Source organism: Acanthochromis polyacanthus, chromosome 4 (assembly GCF_021347895.1).
Source record: "Acanthochromis polyacanthus isolate Apoly-LR-REF ecotype Palm Island chromosome 4, KAUST_Apoly_ChrSc, whole genome shotgun sequence".
Classification (NCBI taxonomy): Eukaryota; Metazoa; Chordata; class Actinopteri; family Pomacentridae; genus Acanthochromis; species Acanthochromis polyacanthus.
Genome location: NC_067116.1, coordinates 44,639,218 through 44,659,311, shown reverse-complemented (window position 1 = coordinate 44,659,311; position 20,094 = coordinate 44,639,218). Strand labels below are relative to the sequence as shown.

At 39.9% G+C, this 20,094-nt stretch overlaps 2 protein-coding genes and 2 non-coding genes across 4 annotated transcripts in view; 2 read left to right on the top strand and 2 right to left on the bottom strand.

The window, feature by feature from the left end:
- LOC110961376 (sperm-associated antigen 17-like) overlaps positions 1-7,319 on the bottom strand; it is a 33,779-nt gene extending 26,460 nt beyond the window's left edge. Inside the window, 13 exon segments of the mRNA XM_051947597.1 lie at positions 310-513; positions 609-727; positions 866-887; positions 1,710-1,856; positions 2,041-2,225; positions 2,408-2,620; positions 3,451-3,541; positions 4,238-4,366; positions 4,461-4,520; positions 6,158-6,258; positions 6,261-6,297; positions 7,072-7,192; positions 7,271-7,319. Of these exon segments, the coding sequence (XP_051803557.1) occupies positions 310-513; positions 609-727; positions 866-887; positions 1,710-1,856; positions 2,041-2,225; positions 2,408-2,620; positions 3,451-3,541; positions 4,238-4,366; positions 4,461-4,520; positions 6,158-6,258; positions 6,261-6,297; positions 7,072-7,176 (1,413 nt within the window). The 5' untranslated portion in view covers positions 7,177-7,192; positions 7,271-7,319.
- Positions 132-202, bottom strand: trnag-gcc (transfer RNA glycine (anticodon GCC)). Its single transcript has one exon. It is a non-coding gene; the product is annotated as a tRNA-Gly (tRNA).
- On the top strand, positions 1,446-1,518 carry trnar-ccu (transfer RNA arginine (anticodon CCU)). The gene has a single exon. It is a non-coding gene; the product is annotated as a tRNA-Arg (tRNA).
- A 1,334-nt stretch (positions 7,320-8,653) lies between the features above and the next one.
- fzr1a (fizzy/cell division cycle 20 related 1a) lies at positions 8,654-17,533 on the top strand. Its single transcript, XM_022208973.2, is given in 16 exon segments — positions 8,654-8,729; positions 10,014-10,111; positions 10,573-10,669; positions 10,672-10,694; positions 12,154-12,181; positions 12,184-12,216; positions 12,331-12,461; positions 12,547-12,629; positions 13,178-13,361; positions 13,473-13,538; positions 13,619-13,721; positions 14,049-14,233; positions 15,260-15,493; positions 16,531-16,635; positions 16,729-16,821; positions 16,903-17,533. Coding segments are annotated over 16 exon segments (1,518 nt in total). The 5' UTR covers positions 8,654-8,716; the 3' UTR covers positions 16,945-17,533.
- Positions 17,534-20,094: the final 2,561 nt, after the last annotated feature.

Below are 20,094 nucleotides of genomic sequence, written 5' to 3'. Positions count from 1 at the left end.
CACATACGCCACATCTAAGCCCACCCCACTGCTGAAACAGCCCAATGACCGTGACACAGGGGTTGATGGGGATTGGCTGTGTGTTCCTGCAAACTAAACGTCACACTGCAATGCCTTAAAAAGGCTGGAGCTGCATTGGCCGGGAATCGAACCCGGGCCTCCCGCGTGGCAGGCGAGAATTCTACCACTGAACCACCAATGCTGCATACAGTACATATGCTACATACAGTATTTTTAATCTATACCACACACAGCACATGCTACAGGGTATATTGAAAGTAAGTGTGTTCTGGAGCATATCCACTCTACCTTCTTGTCTTCTTTATTCTGCATTGTAGTTAGAAGGCTGTACAACATGTGGCTTCTTTCCTCTTCTGTGTGCACCAGTGGCAGGAAAGTCTGGAGCATGTAGCTAACCCGCTCATAGTCAGACCAAGAACCACGGACAGGTTCGGTCTCTGCAACCGTATGAGATGCCGTGTGCAAAGCTGGTTGCTCTGTGGAAATCACCACCTGGGAACACAAATGTAATAAGTCACACGCATTTATCTGCAGTCTCTAGCTCCCACAAACTGCTGATGTCACACACTAACATTATTCATAGATACCTGTTCCAGCATACAGTCCAGCATCAAAGGCACAGAGCAGGCTTCAGAGGGAACCAGGTCCAGCAGGTTGCTATAGTGACGCATGTCAACATCTGCAGAGAGAGGAGGCAGCTTGGTCTCTGTCCACACAGAAGGGAGGATAGAAGAGAAGAAAGGTTAAAGTGTCACTCCATTCTCGGTTTTGAATCCAAAGAACAAATAAGTCAATGCCAACAATACGTGAGAGAGAGAACTAGTAATAAAAAGAAAATGCTAACCTTGGTCTGGTCGGCTCTCCTTCTGAGCGGTGCATGGGGTTGTGGGAAGAACGGTTGGAAAATAGTGGCACAAGAAACACACAAACTTTAATTTTGTGAAACTATGCACTCAGTATCAAGACAGTTAATCGCTAGTGGATGAGTTACAAGAAGTAGAGGAACAGGAACACAACTGGTGATCACTTCAACCACCTCAGTAATACTGACAGAGCTGATTAATTCAGCAGGTGCTTCCACTGTTATTACTACTGCAGTCACTGTGAAAGGTTAAATTAGAAGGCCCTGAATGGTTTATAAAAACAGCTGTAGTCAACCAACATAACCTGTAGCTCTTTTGATAATCAATTAATTACTGAAGCCTTTTTTAAAGAATTAAAAATGCCAACAGTACTAGTGCCAGTGTTACAAGCTTCCAAAACATCGATATGTTTTGGCTTACATATTCTACTGTTACAGTACATTAAAAAGCTTTGGGTTTTGAACAGTTGGTAGAACATAATATTTCAAAATATTTCAGTCTGAATGGTGATCGTGGCAGTAACACTGGCTCAGACATCGTGACTCAGTAACTATTAAAACAGTCCCAGTGGCCTAATGGATAAGGCACTGGCCTCCTAAGCCAGGGATTGTGGGTTCAAGTCCCATCTGGGGTGTACAGCAGACCCATAACTGATGAGCTAGAAGGGCTCTCTGCTATACTAACAATTTCTTGAAGAGTTCAGATTTGTTTGAACAACAAAGTACATTTGGAGACATCATATCAGGGAAATATACAGTAATGCAAGTTAATCAAAAACAGTAACTGAGGTCCTTTCTTGAGATAAAATAACTAATACATGTGTACCTTTACAGGCTGTGAATCCAGCCCAACAACAGTGGGCATATTGATGAGTTTGATGTTGTCCTGGTAGTGTTGATGCTGCCTTCGCCAGTCCAGACTGTCATAGATGAGTTTGGCCACACCACCAAAGATTCGGCTTCCCAACTCCAGCTGGACACAGACAAAACATAGACAAGGATTTAAACTAAAAATCATGTCATGGGCAATGTGAAACTGATAGCAAAGCAGAAATGTTCATGCAGAGACAATGAGAGCTTGAGAACAAAAAGAACAGAAAAAAGTGACAACATGCAAAATTCTGTGCAAGAACATTAACAATACCCGGCCTACTGACCACAGCTTTAGGGTCCTGTGTGTGAAAGGGAAGCAGCAGATCTGGAACAGTGTAGCTGAGCTGAACCACATCATGAAGCTTGGAGTCTGGTGGACCACTGCCCAAAACTGCTCTTAGAGATGACCAGAACAGAGCAACCTTCTTGACCTTCACAGCCACTTTTTCACTGCTGCAAACTTTTTCTTCTGGCACGCACAGAGGAGATGATGTAATGTAAATAGCGACGTAGGACATAAATAAAAATTAAAGAAACGTGATCATTCTGAATCCATGTAAAATCTATTATACAGCTTTGATTTCTTTTTTTTTTTTACATCTATAAAGGAGTTGTGCATCAAAGTCGTGTTATTCATCAAAGACTCCTCACCTGCACCTGAAACTGAGGATGCTGTCAGACTCTGCTCATTTTCCTCACAGCTATGTTGCTCCTGCTGACCACCAAAACTTTGGAAGGGCTCCGAACACAATCTGACGACATTAGCAACATGCACACCCATGGCATCAAGCAGCCCAATCAGTCGTGGCTGGTAGAATCCCAGTAACAGGACGTAGTGTTGAGGGCCACAGTCTGGCTCATCATCTGCACCCACACACAAACACATGTCCAACATACACTACTGCTCTGTACACACAGTGTCCAAACAGGCGATTTACTTGTCATATAATTTCCACACTTCTGCCCACAAAAACTGATTGTGAGTGTGATTGTAAAAAAAAAAAGTATCATACATAAAACCTCCTACAAGACCAATCTCAAAATGGTATTTCACGTACACCCCCTGTCAAAAGTTGTAGGACACTTTCTCATTCAAATAAAGTAGAACCTGTCCTACAACTTCTGACAGGGGGTGTATTTCATCACATGGATGTGATCAGAGCAGGACTCTGATCATACATGTAAAGTTTCAGGCAGATTGGAGCATGTTCAGGGCGTTTACACAGCATTTGAAATTTCATGGATCAAAATTCCAGAGGCCGCCACGGACACGCCCTTTGACTTTGGAAAAAGATTTTAATAACTTTGGATCATTAAGGCCTCCTGTATGTACTGGCCCAATTTGAGGTGAATTGGAGTTTCCCCCTTGGAGGAGTTCGCTCTAGAAAAAAATTTAAAATGGGAAAAATCTGACATTCAACGTAAAATAGCTCACTTCCTGTCGGGTTTGGAATGTGGCTGTCACTGACTTTTTTGTTCAGCCTGATGTGCTGCATATGTGTACCAAATTTGGTAGATACACCCCCTGTCAAAAGTTGTAGGACAGGTTCTACTTTATTTGAATGAGAAAGTGTCCTAAAACTTTCGACAGGGGGTGTATTTACAGTAAAGCTAACCTAGAGTCATACGTGCCTTAATCCACACAATGCTGACTTCATACATCTTAATCACAGCTGTTTTAAAACAGTTTGTACCTATACAGACAGGCGGTTCATTCCTGCGCTTGAGCTTGGTTTTCTTCCCCTTGGAAGGCTCTTGAGGCGAGGGAGCTGCTTTTCCCTTTCCCTTTAACAAAAGCCGACAGAAAATGACATGAATATCTGAAGAATATCCAATCAACACGTTGTTCGTCAGAGCATGTGGAAGAACTACAGCCATCGCGACATGCCTTGTTTTTGTATGAAAATTGTTTCACAGCTGCACTTGTTTGCTGCTGGTGTTTGATGTGATGTGGGTGCGGTGCTGTCCACATGGTGCACCTTCAAGCGTTATAAGCAAGAAGTCTCGTGTAAAAGGCAGATTAGTCAGCAGTTCTGTACACGAAGGAGGATTCCACACACTCAGTTTGGCTCAATAAGGCCGTTTAACTCATAATTTGGAATGTTTTGGGAATATCTCTGTGGATTCCTCCTCGGATAATGTTTTTCTTGTTTTGTAAAGACGTCTTGTTGGCGTGCAAAAGGCCAGGATTGTTCATGTCTGCTTGGAGGGACAAGTAAAGCCATTCATTCTTTTGATTGTGTGAATCTGTGAGAAACCCTTCCATCTGGGAGAGGTGCACAGAGACAAACAAAGAAATCAAACAGGCAATGTGGTGGCTCAAATTTAATCTAGATTTCCACTGAATCATGACTATTACCACACTGGGTAGTGCTTCCTTCAATGAAAAAACTAAGAGAAATGAAGCTACTCATGGACAATATCACTATATTATGAAGGAATTATCAACACACAGATTCATATGTATGAAAAGGAACTTACCTGCTCGGCTTCCCTCCTCTGCTGATCATTGGTTTTGATATGTAGCAGCTGGAACTTCAGTATTTTTGCCATCAGGTCACAGGGGATCTCCTCTCCTGCATCCAGCAGTACCTTAGCAAGCTCTGTAACCTACGAAAGACACAAAAACCCCACAAAGATGACAGCACACAAGCACACTTTACTAAAGGGTATTATTGTACTTCTCTGAAATATCCAAGCTTACCTCGTAGTACATGGGGGTGTCATCAGTTTTCTTTGTTTTGGGATTCCCCAGTTCATGGATCTGGACAGAGAACATTTCCATTTGACAAAATAAAATGCATGAGAGCTGCTATTACTTTGTTTAAACGGTGTATAAGTACTCTGAAATACTGCAGTAATTCAGTCATACATGTTCAAAACTGGTTCTGAAGGGGAATAATAAAACCCATGCCCAAGTTGGCAGGATTTATTCCTTAGGTTTTTCCACATATTAATCCCCCAGACGTCTGAATCTGCATTTTTTAGACTGTCATCTATAGATTGTAGTCTGAAGAAGCCATGATTGCTTCTTTCGCATGTGATGTGTCTTCTAGCATTTAAAGCCTTAAATCTAGCTATTTGTTGGTGTAGAGTGACAAGTGTGACAAAAGATGCAAATAATAACAACAAAATCTGAGAGAAACAGATCAATACACGGCAGGAAGCATAAAAGTATTGAGATTTTCATGATCACCAGCTCACAATTTCAGAACTGCTCCCTGGTAACTTAAGAAAATATTTCAGAATCAATCAATCAATCAATCAAATTTTATTTATAAAGCGCCTTCCAAGAGCCAAAAGGAGCACAAGGCGCTTAACAGAGTAAAATAAAATAAATAAATAAAAGCATTTTAAGAAACACACAGTTCTAAAAGGAGCTAAGGAAACTGGCCTTCTGTAAAAGGTCTCCAGGAGGCTTTTTCTTACATCAACGAGAATTAGTTTTTTTGTGATCAAATGTTTTCTTTATTTATTGCAAATCTGAACCAGAGATTAAAACCACTTTGAATAGTGACAGTAAAACAAAACATAAAACCTAAAACCCATCCCTTCCCACCCACCCAGGTCCAGCAAAAACTAGCAGACAGGTACAAAAATTAAAAACAAAGCAAAAAATAACAAGTGATTCTGTGACAAAGTCGTAGATATATCAGACCAACTCCTTAATCTTCTCAGCAATGTGTGACCATATATTGACATTATCTTCCCTTGCACCATGCAGCCGAGCAGTAGATAGTTCGAGGTATACAACGTCTAAAAATGTGAGAGCCCATTGGCGGAATGACAGCGTGTGAGGGGGCTTCCACCTCAAGGCCAACAACTTCTTGGCTGCTGTTAGTCCAGAGAAGAAGACACGTTTCTCTATAGTCCTTAACTGAAGTTGGGATACATCATTCAACAATAGCACAGATGGGGAGGGGGGAATGACAGTCTCCAAAAGAGTTGAGAGTTCTCTCGCAACCATAGCCCAAAAGTCTGTAACCCCAGGACACTCCCACATCATATGGAAGAAAGTTCCCAGTGCTTTTGAAGAGCATAATGTACAGTTGGGACTACCCAATAGCTTCATAGCGTGAAGTCTGCGAGGAGTCAGGTATGTCCTATGAATAACGTTCAGATGGATCTGCTGATGGTCCGGATTCCTTGATGTAAGTGGGATACTGTCCCAGACAGAGTCCCAGCTGAACTCTGGGTCCAGATACGGCAAGTCATTCCTCCATGTCATCGAGAATTAGTTGAGTGATTAACTAATTCTTGGTGACTTAAAAAATACTCACCTTTTTATTAAAAAAGAGAAACAGTTGGAGGGTTTTTATATATACAAGACACACAGTGGGGTACATTTACACAATTACAGGAGGCAAGTAATAATACAAACTTCAATCAAACTACAAATACCTTTGCAAGGGTGCTGTCCCAGGTTATCAAGCTGAATAGTTTGCGCTGTGGTTGCTGAACAGCCAAAGTCAGAGCCTGGATCAGCTCCTCCTCCTCTGGACTTCCCCAACCACCAGAGACACACAGGCCTTCCATGAGTCCTGGAAGGGCATTAAGAAATCAGGATACGTCATATTATGGCAATATATGCATATCCATCAACATCTCAACAGATACAGGTTCCTTAATGCCATATCATGCTCCTATATATTCCCATTGCAGTTAATTGACAGGTGGTTTTCAGAGGTGCTTCCAATGGTGGGAAGTGAGAGTAGCTCTGAGGAGAGAGGGGTTTGCTGCAAATGATGAGTTGGTGCTCTGCAGTGATCCTTTTAAACCTGATGAGTTTGACAGGGTTTTGCAGATTTGTCGGCTTAGACCTGGTGTCATTATATTCAGTGTTTAACTTCGCGGCTCATCTTGGAAGAGGAAGTGCATCATTTATGTGTAAAAGATTCCCTGGGCTCTGGACCTAAAGAATAAGACAACTAAAATTGCAGGCTACATTGGTAGAAAACCTTTTTCCATTTTTAAAAACCAATTTTCTGTATTAATAGCACATATTTTGACGTTGACAATAAAGTAAACCACGTGAAAGTCGGTTGACAAATGAGCAAATTATGATTTATTTTCAATGTACATGGATTGCTTTTAATGGGAACTTTGCCCCCTCCAAGATGGCCGCCAGGTAGGCACATCGTTAGCTACAGTGGGCTAGCTAACTAGTCTTCTATATATATATATGACTGTAGCTAACTGCTGCGGCACAACATGTAAAAGTTAGCTAACTAGCATGTGTTCTCACTAGGAGTTTCACAGTATGTCACTAAACACATTTAACTGCAGTTAAACCAAAGAAAGCTGAGACGACAAACCTCTTCAAACGGCGCTATGATGAGTCCTGTCTGTCCGTTTTTTTTGCCCGCTTCATGGGTTTTGGGCTTTTTAGCCGAGTCCCGTTTCGCTGCTTTTGGTGGCATTTTCACTCAGTGGTGACTAAAAACATTAAATACTGAAATTATTCATACAGTTATGAGGGTGAAGTTGAGCATTAAGTCCCAAGTTGTGACTTACACCATCGTCGTCTCGAGTTGTGTTGCCGTGGCAACCGAGGACTCCGTTGTCAAAACCATTAACAAAATGGCACGTCCGGTGGACTGTCAAAATAAAAGTATGAAGGAATCCACAGCGCGTAAAAAAAGAGAACATTAAACTGACACCATAATTACGTGTGTTGAAAACGTTTTTTTGTTTGAATAGAAACATATTTTTTATTTACCACTAAATGGCAAAAGATAAGCCTGGGAGTCCACTTCTGAATCAACGAATCAAAGCTTTACATCCCATAATACAAAAAAGTGGAATTTGCTTTAAAGAAAATCACAAATGCCGTCAACAAAGTGACATGTCCGGTGGACTGTTAAAGCAAAAGTATGAACAAATCCAAAACTCGGTGCCAATATGTCTGACATCATAATTAAGTGTGTTGAAAGCACCTTTTTCTTTGAATAGACACATATTTTCGCTTTCCACTATATGCCTAAAGATAAATCTGGGTGTCCACTTATGCATCAAATAATCATGCATCCCATAAAGACAAAAAAGTGGAATTTGCTTTAAACAAAATCATAAATTCTGTGTACAACAAAACTTATGCTTATTTGTTGTTAAAACTTTTCTTTCTAGTCAGACTAAGCTTGCATATGTGTGATTAGTGATTAGTGATTTTCTTGCCAAATTTTGGGGATTTTTAAAAAAATAAAACTTTGAGGGAAACTTTTCAAGAATTATTGGAATATTCTTCCTGAAGGTTTTGAAAGTTTTCAGAAATTTGGACATTTTTTTGATGAATTTTTGTTTTTTTTCAGGCAAGGAAATAGTATTCTTTGGTGCCCATAAATGAGGACAACAGGAGGGTGAAAGCGAGGACACTGTATAATGACATTAAAGCACATTCTACTTAATCTCGATGGATTTCTCCTGGTTAGATAAAGGCTAATACATATTTTTTTTTATTGTGCATATATTCATTATTTACAGTGGGATATATTTACACATACATAGACTTCATTTCATTTTAACATTACCAATAAGGAAAAAAGAAAATAACCATAAACTCAAAAGGGGAAAAGAAAGAAAGAGAAGAAAAAATACAAATACAAATAAATAAATCAATAGACAAATATGACAATAGTAGACAAACAGGAGAATACAAACAGATTTACATAATTTCTTCAAAAATATTACACAAGTCAGTGGATCTTTTGTTTTTATACATTTCAATGAGTCAAAGTAATTTCTTATGTCAATCGCTGATACATAAATAAATATACCGTAAGTGGGCATGTGTGACGGAAGTGAAAGGAGTTAAATGTAGCATTATGCTACACCGCGGGGTGTCGCCCTTCTCCTGGGCATTTTCCTTTAAAAAGGAAGTCGGCTGCTTGCCGAAGAAGACGCTGGTTTCCGGTGGGATGGCCTCAGTGTTTGCTGGGCACACATGCGAGGTAGGAGGATGAAATGAGACAATCCGGTAAATATTATTGTAATATGGTGATTTTTTATGTTGTTTGGTATTTACATGCATTTTGTATGGCAGGGTTTTATAGAATTAATGAAGAACGGATTGATTATGTGGCGCCGTGAGTGAATAAATGAGCGTGTGGACGAAGGCGTTTCAGGTATGCGGCTTTTTAATGTTTTAGAGATGTGATTAAAGTGTTTTTTATCCTTTGGTAATGTTGCGTTTTGTTTATTACAGTGTTTGTGTGTGCCGCTGCCTGCTGTCCTTTTGTAACCTTGTTTATATTTTTATTTTGAGTTAGTTCGCCAGTAATACACTGCAGTGGAAGTATAAAGAACTTGTGCGGGCGAACTAACTCCCTACTTTTGTTGTTTGTTTATGTTTTGTTTTGTTTGGGTCACTTCCCCTTTCAGTAATCATCTGTGCTCTGATTCCCTATACGATCTTGTGGTGTGTTTTCATGTGTGATGTATTAGCTTGCAGTTCTTTTGCTGTGCCTTAAGTTTGGAGTGAATTCATGCATGTTATACTAACTGCGGTCAAGTGAGCCGCCCGCACTCTGGGCGTTGCGCGGCTATTCCGCGTGATACGGTAATCTTATCACAGGCGCTGAACAACTAGGCTGAGAGACGTCCGCTGCAAATACATGCTGTTATTCAGATTTTGACTTTCAGTATCTCCAAATCTTTAGGCGGTGACAAAGATCTGTCACTGTGGCCTTGTCAGGGGTCATCCCAGCTACCACCATGCACAGTATCATCAGCTTACACTGTGTGACAATGTAAATGAGTGAAACTCCCCAAGCCAGGCAGTTCAGTTTTCAGGTCAAACCTCACTTCACATTCATATATTATGTATGTACGGTAACCTCTTAAATCAACTGTTTAAACTAAGTCATTAAAATATCATCGGAGAGACACTTCTTTATCACTGACATCCAGAAAAGTTTGCAGTTAAATGACAACGACTTTCTCTAAAAGTGTAGTTGGAGAGAAGAGAAGGGTTGGGATTTTTCTTTTTGTAGGAGGCTGGAAAACGGTCTGTTTAGACTTAGATGACTTTATTAATCCTTGGAGGAAAATTTAGCTGTTATAGATATTCAATAAAGAGGTAAACATAGAATATTGGTGTGTAAAATTAAATGAAATAAGATTAAATATATGCATATAAATATATATAATACAGAAAAAAATCAACACAATACACAAGAATGACAGTGGGTTTTTTATTTTTTTAAAGGCAAGTCGTTGACCTGTGGAATATTTTCTGTGTTTCCCTGTTTTCTCCTCGCAGGCTGCCACCGTGAGATCAGGTTTAGAATGGATCCCGAATGTGAGCATCGTCTCCTCCAGCAGATCAACATAGAAAATGACAACCTCAGCCCACCAGCTGTAAGTCTTCTATCACTGTTCTCCACTTTATTTGGTACTTGTGTTGTCCTACAACTGAACACAAATGTAAGAAAATATTAGAAGTTTACTGATATGTGTGTATATGTATATACACACATATATGTATGTATGTGTGTGTGTGTGTAATTGTTTTTGATTTTTTTTTTTGGAAGATTTTCACTCATTTTTTTGAAAATACTTACAAGAATTTTCTTGCCAAATTTGGGGGATTTTTAAAAATAAAACCTTTAAGGGAATTATTGGAATTTTCTTCCTGAAGGTTTTGCAAATTTTCCGAAATTTTGGGAAGTTTTTTTTTTGCTGAATTTATGGATTTCTTTCAGATGAGGAAAGAATATTTTTGGTGCCTGTAAATGAGGACAACAGGAGTGTTAAATAAAGTTTGAATGAATGAAGGAATATGATTGAGAATTAAATTATAGAGAATTTGTTTTTTGCAGAAACTACCACTGCAGAGTCGAACACCCAGCGGCTCACCTTTATCTTCACCCAGTCAGCTTGGAGACAGATTTATTCCCACCAGAGTGGGAGCCAACTGGATATCAACTTCCACAGAAACGGTGTAAGAGCATCTTAGAAGGGACTTTTTTTAATTTACAATTTTCTTTATTTAGTAGAACAAAAACTGAAAACGTCAAAAAAAGAGTAAACAAGCCAAATTCTGCTTTAAATTTCAGATTCTTCAGAGCCCTTCTCCTCTACACTCTTTATTCTCTCATCCAGCTTCAGTCATGAATCAGTTCATACGTATTCTGAGTACTTGTTGGCGCTTTTTCCTTCACTTGTCCCAAAACATCTCAGTTGGGTTCAGATCTGCTGATTTTAGAGTCCATCGCTGTGGTTGTTGGTCAGACAGCCTGTGGTTGGGATGGCTGTGTTTGGCTTGTTGTCCTCAGTGTGTGCAGATGAATATTCAGGGAGAGTCAGTCGGTCAGCAGGTTGCTCAGATTTCTGAAAGTTTTACATCCAGGTGGTTAATTTCTGTGTTTACTTTCAGTCAGACTCAAAAATAAGCTTTTTTTTATGAGCTGGAAGGCAGCGTGTGCTCGTTGGTCTGATAAATGCTGTCATGTGTGACTCTTTGTTTCCCAGAATCTCTCCAGCAGAGGCTGACTTTGACCAATAGAGCCACAATGACTGCATTAATAGGAAACGCTGCGAGTTGAAATATTTCCAACCCGTAGCATTTTCTGAAAATATGCTGCAGTTACACTATGACATGTGTGCAAAGGAGCACATTTAAGAATCTAAAACATGAAGCATATTTTGGTTTGATAGATGTTATGTTATTTCACAGCAGTCTGCAGTGTTGGTCTAGTATGTAAAACATCATCCATCCATCCATCCTCTATACACCGCTTTACCCTCACTAGGGTCATGGGGGGTGCTGGAGTCTCTCCCAGCTGACTCGGGTGAAGGCAGGGGACACCCTGGACAGGTCACCAGTCTGTCACAGGGCTACATATACAGACACACAATCACACTCACATTCACACCTACGGACAATTTAGAGTAACCAATTAACCTCAGCATATTTTTGGACTGTGGGAGGAAGAGTTGTTATGTAAAACATGCTAACCAAAAAAGAAAAACCATTAAACTATAGTCTGCTATGCTATGCGATGCTATGCTGTGCTATACTATACTATGCTATGCTATGCTATGCTATGCTATGCTATGCTATACGATGCTATGCTATACGATGCTATGCTATGCGATGCTATGCTATACTATATGATGCTATGCGATGCTATGCTATGCTATGCTATGCTATACTATGCTATGCTATGCGATGCTATGCTATACTATGCTATACGATGCTATACTATGCTATACCATATGATGCTATGCTATGCTATGCTATACTGTCTTTTACTGTTGTGGCCAATACTGTGTGTATGTATGACAAAGTGTTTGAAATTCTAAAAGTTCTGTGACAAAAGTGTGTGTCTTCAATCAATGAGAGCAACTTTTGATTTTTTTTTTTTTTTTTTTTTTTTTTTTTTTTTTTTTTAAACCAGGAAAATGAGAAGTCACCAAGTGAGAACAAGAAACAAAAGAAGCGTCTTCTGACAGTATCAAAGGTAAATAACTTTCCTGAATGTTGTCCTGGCCATCCTGTCTGTGGTTTCCTAGAACTGTGCTGTTCTACCTGTTGGTCGTGTCTCATTCATCGAGTTGTTCTGCTGTTCCTGCAGCAGACAGACTGGCCTACTCTGCCTTACTGAAGAATGAGCTGCTGGGAGCAGGAATAAAAAAGATCCTGGACCCCCAGACTGAGGACAGACGTCTGCAGCCGACGACACCTGAGAAGAGGAGCCTCTTCACTGTATGAACATTTCACCTTATGCTCCTTATTTAAGGACTCAGAGCACATTTATCACTCACTGCTGTAAAACGTGTGTTTTTTGCAGTATTCACTCAAGACCAGAAGATCGTCGTCGGACTACACCACCAACATCTCTCCTTACTCGCTATCGTCTATTAGCAACAAAAGGTAGAAACACTTTTAACCGTCGTGTCGTCCTGTGGCTCAAAACTGACCCGTTTTAAAGTTTGAAAATGTGGAAAAAAAATACAGATTTTCACCGTGAAACTTCAGATGTCCACAGTTTCAACATTTTTGGGAAATCTTTGAACATTTTTGTTGGAAAGAAGAAATGTTAAAAATATTAAAGAAAATATCAGAAGTTTTACTGATATGTATGTAATCACTTTGTATATTTTTAGGATTTTTTTTGGAAGATTTTTTACTCATTTTTTGAAAATATTTACAAGAATTTTCTTGCCAAATTTGGCGGATTTTTTTTAAATAAAACTTTTAAGAGAAACTTTTATGGAATTATTTGAGTTTTCTTCCTGAGGGTTTTACAAATTCTCAGAAATTTAGGGATTTTTTTTGCTGAATTTTGGATTTTTTCAGACAAGGAAACAATATTCTCTGGTAAATGATGACAACAGAAGGGTTACAAAATTGTTTATCGCCCTGCAAATAAATAAACTGCTCGATTTAGAGCTTCATGACGTCTGAATTTCCTGTTGCAGTCGGAAGTTGTTGCGTTCACTGAGGAAGCCGACCCGCAAGATCCCCCAGATCCCCTTTAAGGTCCTGGATGTTCCGGAGCTGCGGGACGATTTCTACCTCAACCTGGTCGACTGGTCGCCTCTCAACGTGCTCTGCGTCGGTTTGGGCTCCTGTGTTTACCTGTGGAACGCCTGCACCAGCCAGGTAAACCAGCACTAATATGCTGGATCGTACGGGGGAAGGGTTTTTTCGTATTGATGTTGGATCTTTCTGTGGTAATTTTGCACTTGTTGTACATGAATATCTTTTCCTCAGAGAACACGCTTGTGTGATCTGTCGGTGGAGGGAGACTCGGTCACGTCGGTCAGCTGGTCTGAACGGGTGAGTAAAACACGACTTACTGCAGACAGGAAACTGGTGCTTTTGCTTTTTGCCTCTAAGAGCATGCTTTGTGTTTTCAGGGGAGCCTGGTGGCGGTCGGGACTCAGAGAGGATCCGTTCAGATCTGGGACGCTGGTGCTGGAAAGAAACTATGTGCCTTAGAAGGACACAGAGCCAGAGTTGGTGAGAAGTGCTGCGTTTTTACCTCTTATCGCTGCTTAGAATTCTAATCATTTATTTTGCCGGGTGTTAGCTGTATTGTTGCATTCGTTAGGTTAATCTCCATAATTAATAATGCTGTGAAGCCTCAGCTCTGATATGGGTTTTGGTCAGGTAAAGTTGTGTTTTATTTTTACTTTAGGAAGAGATTACTTTCATGATTTTGAGATGAAGTTTTACTAATTAATTCAACACCCTGAGGGGAACTTTAAGGCTCAACACACTGAGAATTATTTTGGGCAAATACTGAAAGTGTGATTGAGCTTTAATTGAAGTTTTCTCTGTGCACAGGAGCGCTGGCTTGGAACGCAGACCAGCTGTCGTCGGGAAGCGGCGACCGCATGATTCTTCAAAGAGACGTTCGGGCGCCTCCAAGGCAGTCGGAGCGGCGGCTGCAGGGCCACAGACAGGAAGTGTGCGGCTTGAAGTGGAGCACCGACCATCAGATGCTCGCTTCTGGAGGGAACGACAACAGGGTAGAGTCACTAAACGCACCTCCGTCTGTGGCCACCTCCAGACAATCCATCCATCTGTTCTCTATACACCGCTTTATCCTCACTAGGGCCATGGGGGGTGCTGGAGTCTATCCCAGCTGACTCGGGTGAAGGCAGGGGACACCCTGGACAGGTCACCAGTCTGTCACAGGGCTACATATACAGACACACAATCACACTCACATTCACACCTACGGACAATTTAGAGTAACCAATTAACCTCAGCATGTTTTTGGACTGTTGGAGGAAGCCGGAGTACCCGGAGAAAACCCACGCATGCACAGGGAGAACATGCAAACTCCATGCAGAAAGATCCCAGGCCGGGATTTGAACCGGGATCTTCTTGCTGCAAAATGCTAACCACTACTCCCCTGTGCAGCCTGAATAGTTATCAGGTACAAGCTAATCTAGAATCACTTCTCAGAGCTTCTTCTGTTCTGACCATCTCAGCCTCGTGATGCTGAATGAAACATTACAGCCCTAATTTCACATGAAGTTTGCCTGTGGACTCTCGCTCTGATTCTGTTTAAGTGTTATCCATAAAAGTGGTGTTAGCAGCTGCTCTTTAACGGTGCCCAGAGTGGTTTTAATGAATCCGCTGACTGTCTCCATCAGCGGTTGACCTTAGTCCTCTCACGAGTAGAGACGATGAAAATAGTATCTGTGAACATCACTTTTAATGCAGAGGCCTTTTATTTACTGGGCTGCTCTCAGTTTCCTTTTTGATCAGATATGTGACTCTTACAAACACTCTGTGTCATTTTTCTTTCATGTGCATGAATGTAATGCTGAAAGAGTTTGACGCGAGCTAACCTTTCAATCTAGCAATCCGCAAGATGCAGGAGTGCTGCTGAACTTCAGGTGGCGCCAACCCTTTTAAAACCTTAAAAATAAGCAATACAATTATTCTTGAGACAGACAGAGTGCCGGTGGAGGGAGGACGATAGCGGACGGAGGGGTTTTTGTGTATTTACTCGCTGATGAGACTGTGCTTTTATCTGCCCCCAGCTGCTGTTGTGGAACCACTCGTCGCTGAGCCCCGTGCAGAAGTATGTGGACCACCTTGCCCCGGTCAAAGCCATCGCCTGGTCGCCCCACCACCGCAGCCTGCTGGCGTCCGGCGGCGGCACGGCGGATCGCTGCATCCGCTTCTGGGACACGCTGACGTCGCAGCCGCTGCAGTGCATGGACACCGGCTTCCAGGTGTCCAACCTGGCCTGGTCGAAGCACACTAACGAGCTGGTAGGTGACTCCAAATGCTCGCTGTGGCCAGGATTGCATAAAGGAGGGGGTCAAGCTGGGTCATTCCAGATGAAATCAATTTTAAGAAAACTTCCCACCTGACCCTCTCAGATTTTGCTAAGTTTTTACATACATTTAGTACATTATATATGATGGGAAAATCCAAAATTTGAATGCTTTATTGTCATTAGTTTCAAAGTTATGGTCATTTGAAGTAGGTAGGGGGTACCCTATTATTGCAGCCAAAATTAAGACTTGAAATTTTTGACCATTTTCAGACTTCTATAACTTCTGAACAACAAAAGATAGAGATCTGAAATTTTCAGAATCATTTCACAGTGACCTATAGCCCTCAGAAATGTGAAAATATTTACTTTATATTTATAATTGCATGTTACAGAGAATGACAAAGTTGCGATTTTATCCATCAGGAACGTCTAAACTGCTACATTTGGCCACCCATTACACAAAAACTAATCATCATATCCATTAGAGATTTTATGTGGTATAATGTGGCTATCTAAGGATTGGATCTGTATAAAATGAAAGTGCTATGGTATGTAATGCATGAAATATGAACAGCTAAAAATCAAAATATCCGTCCGATCTTCGGATTCAAAGTCAATATCAGCATGTGGGATAGGTGGTATCAAAAAATAAGACATCATGTGATATTACAGGAATTTCCCTAAATTTTGACACCAAGCACAGCTTGCTTCTATAAACCATCTACGTTTAATGTTCAAACTAAATATAAATGTAGTTTTTTGTTCTTAAACATTTTTTTAACAATTCTTTTTTTCCACCAAAAAATGTGCGAAAATTTCCCAAAAATGTAGAAAATGTGGGCATCAGAAGTTCCACTGTGAAAATATTTTTTTCCACACATTTTCAAACTTTAAAACGGGTCAATTTTGCCTGGCAGGACGACACGAGAGTCAAACTGCACTAATTCACCAATACCACCTTTACCTTAGCGCTGCTGTTCATCGTAAAAAAAAACGACACCAAGCAGACAAATGCCTTTTATTTTCCAGGTGAGCACCCACGGATACTCTCAGACCGAGATCCTGGTGTGGAAATATCCGGCTCTGACTCAGGTGGCCAAACTCACAGGAACCTCGTACAGAGTTTTCTACATGGTCAGTGTGTGCAGAAAGAGCCGGGGTGTTTGATGTGTTGCTGTAAAACCTGAGCGTCTGACGGATTCATAGCTGATTTATTTTGTATTTTAGGCCATGTCCCCGGATGGTGAAGTGATAGTCACAGGAGCTGGAGGTGGGACTCTTCGATTCTGGAACGTTTTCAGTAAAACGCGGTCAATAAAGGTGAGACGACAAAGTTTATGCAGCTACAGGACTCCTTAGTATCTGCAAACTAACTAACCGAGCGTCTTCGTCTTCTTTCAGGAGCCTGTGTCGGTTTTAAACCTCTTCACCGGGATACGATAACTTTTACTGCTTGGAGCGCGTCCTGGTGTCTCCTCTGGACGACTCGTCAACACGGTGCTACAGACGGACAGTGCAATCAGACGGACGGTGAAATCAGACGACTCCGTCTCAAATCTGCAAGCTTTTGCACAGTTATTCTGAATGTCTTTTTGTTTACTTTTTCAGAAAAAGTGGGTTGATCTCCTTTTTTTTTTTTTTGTATGCACAGTGAGAAATTATAAGCCTTAAAAGAAATCTGGTGATGTTCATTTTTGTGGAAGCTGAAACATGGACGGAACAGTTTTTTATGAGTTTTTGTTTATCTCAGGTATAATTTATTGGACACGGTTGTTCTATGAGGAACCGTTCAGAGCGTCAGTATTAATTCCTGTGGAGGAAAACGCCATGTCTTACTCTGACTGAAAGAGAAACGCTAAACTTCATCAGATGATTGCTGCTATTGTGATTCTTGGAGGGCTTACAGGGAGAGTGTGGCTGAAATGATGGTGTTCTTCTGTGGACAATAAGTCTAATGCCGTGCATTCAGACGTTTTCTACAATGTTGAATCTTTGCAGAAAAGAAGAAATAAATGATGGAGCAGCTGAACAACTTTGTGTATGTTCTGTTTTTCATTTTACATGTACTGGACCATTCTGACATCTGAAAAACAAATTTTAAAACTTTTTGTCTGCACAGAATTTTTTTTTTTTTTTTTTTTTGATAATTTAGTAAAACGAACATTTGTGCTTAGACAAAAAAGTAGTGTTTTGGGCGGAATGACACTAAAAATCTATAAATACTTGGAGAGAAAGCAGTTTTCTGGGTGGAATAAACCTTTAAAACTAAGTACTTGAATAAAAAACAATCAGTATTTTAGATGGAATAAACCTTTAGAACTATACATACTTGCATAGAAATAGTATTTTGGATGGAGTGCAGTGTTTCCTCTAGGATTTTTTTTTACGGCAGCAGACTCTTTGGGGAGCAGTGAAGCTGACCCCCCACCCACTTTAAAAATCCAAGCAAACAGGCTGAGTGGTTCCTGCTGATTAGTGCCGTTAAATCTTCATTTGTGCTGCTATAGTTTTCCTGCTTCATCCTCCTCAGGAACAACACTGATCTGCAGAAGCATCTCTCTGCTGCCTCTCTGCTTCTGGATAACCTGGACTTGGAACCTTCTGCATCTTCTTCAGCTCCTTCTTCACAAAAGTCACCATGTCGTCCTCCAGTAGCTGGAACAGAGAAATGTGTCAATGAGTCCATCAGAGGGAAATCCTGGAGCCAAACATCAGATCAGGTTCCACCCCAGCTGACTGTTGCCCCGTGTGTGAATGCTTAGCCCTCGTCTTTCTTTGAGGTTTCAGCTCCAGTTTGACTTGACAGTATTAGAGCTAAAATATTGTAGTAAATGATAAATATTGGAGCTAAAATACTGCAGTAAATGATAAATATTGGAGCTAAAATACTGCAGTAAATGATAAATATTGGCGCTAAAATACTGCAGTAAATGATGAATATTGGAGCTAAAATACTGCAGTAAATGATAAATATTGGAGCTAAAATACTGCAGTAAATGATAAATATTGGCGCTAAAATGCTGCAGTAAATGATGAATATTGGAGCTAAAATACTGCAGTAAATGATGAATATTGGAGCTAAAATACTGCAGTAAATGATAAATATTGGAGCTAAAATACTGCAGTAAATGATGAATATTGGAGCTAAAATACTGCAGTAAATGATAAATATTGGAGCTAAAATACTGCAGTAAATGATAAATATTGGAGCTAAAATACTGCAGTAAATGATAAATATTGGAGCTAAAATACTGCAGTAAATGATGAATATTGGAGCTAAAATACTGCAGTAAATGATGAATACTGGAGCTAAAATACTGCAGTAAATGATGAATATTGGAGCTAAAATACTGCAGTAAATGATAAATATTGGAGCTAAAATACTGCAGTAAATGATGAATATTGGAGCTAAAATACTGCAGTAAATGATAAATATTGGAGCTAAAATACTGCAGTAAATGATGAATACTGGAGCTAAAATACTGCAGTAAATGATAAATATTGGAGCTAAAATACTGCAGTAAATGATGAATATTGGAGCTAAAATACTGCAGTAAATGATAAATATTGGAGCTAAAATACTGCAGTAAATGATGAATACTGGAGCTAAAATACTGCAGTAAATGATAAATATTGGAGCTAAAATACTGCAGTAAATGATAAATATTGGAGCTAAAATACTGCAGTAAATGATAAATATTGGAGCTAAAATACTGCAGTAAATGATGAATATTGGAGCTAAAATACTGCAGTAAATGATAAATATTGGAGCTAAAATACTGCAGTAAATGATGAATATTGGAGCTAAAATACTGCAGTAAATGATAAATATTGGAGCTAAAATACTGCAGTAAATGATAAATATTGGAGCTAAAATACTGCAGTAAATGATAAATATTGGCGCTAAAATACTGCAGTAAATGATGAATACTGGAGCTAAAATACTGCAGTAAATGATGAATATTGGAGCTAAAATACTGCAGTAAATGATAAATATTGGAGCTAAAATACTGCAGTAATTGATGAATATTGGCGCTAAAATACTGCAGTATATGATGAATATTGGAGCTAAAATATTACAGTAATTGAAGAGCATTAGAGGTAAAATGCTGCAGGAAGTGATCATAATGAAAAGCTGAGTACCCCCTTCAACCTGACATCAACACTTTGTGAGTCTGAACATATTCTTTAAATAATGAACTGCTGTGTCTAATGTTTGTGTTTGTTTCATGAGACACAGCTGTTTATGCTGGAGTCCTTTTCAGGACAAAGTTTTTCACTGATTATGGAACCATCAAGTAACATCATGGAATTGGAAGAAGAATGAAGGAGCGATCACACAAAGAGAGCAAAGAAGAAAAAAAATCACTCCACAATGGCTTCATTCTACAACAAAAGATTGTTTCAGTGTGTTTAGATGTTTTGTTTTTCTGTGATAATTTAGGAAACAACCCAAAGATATTCAGTTTACTGTAACGGAGGTGGAAACAAAATATATTCCCATCTGAGAAGCTGCAATCATAGAATTTGTGTCTTTCCCTCCAAAATATACTTAAATTAGGTGAGAACTTATTAATCATTGCAGCTCTTGTC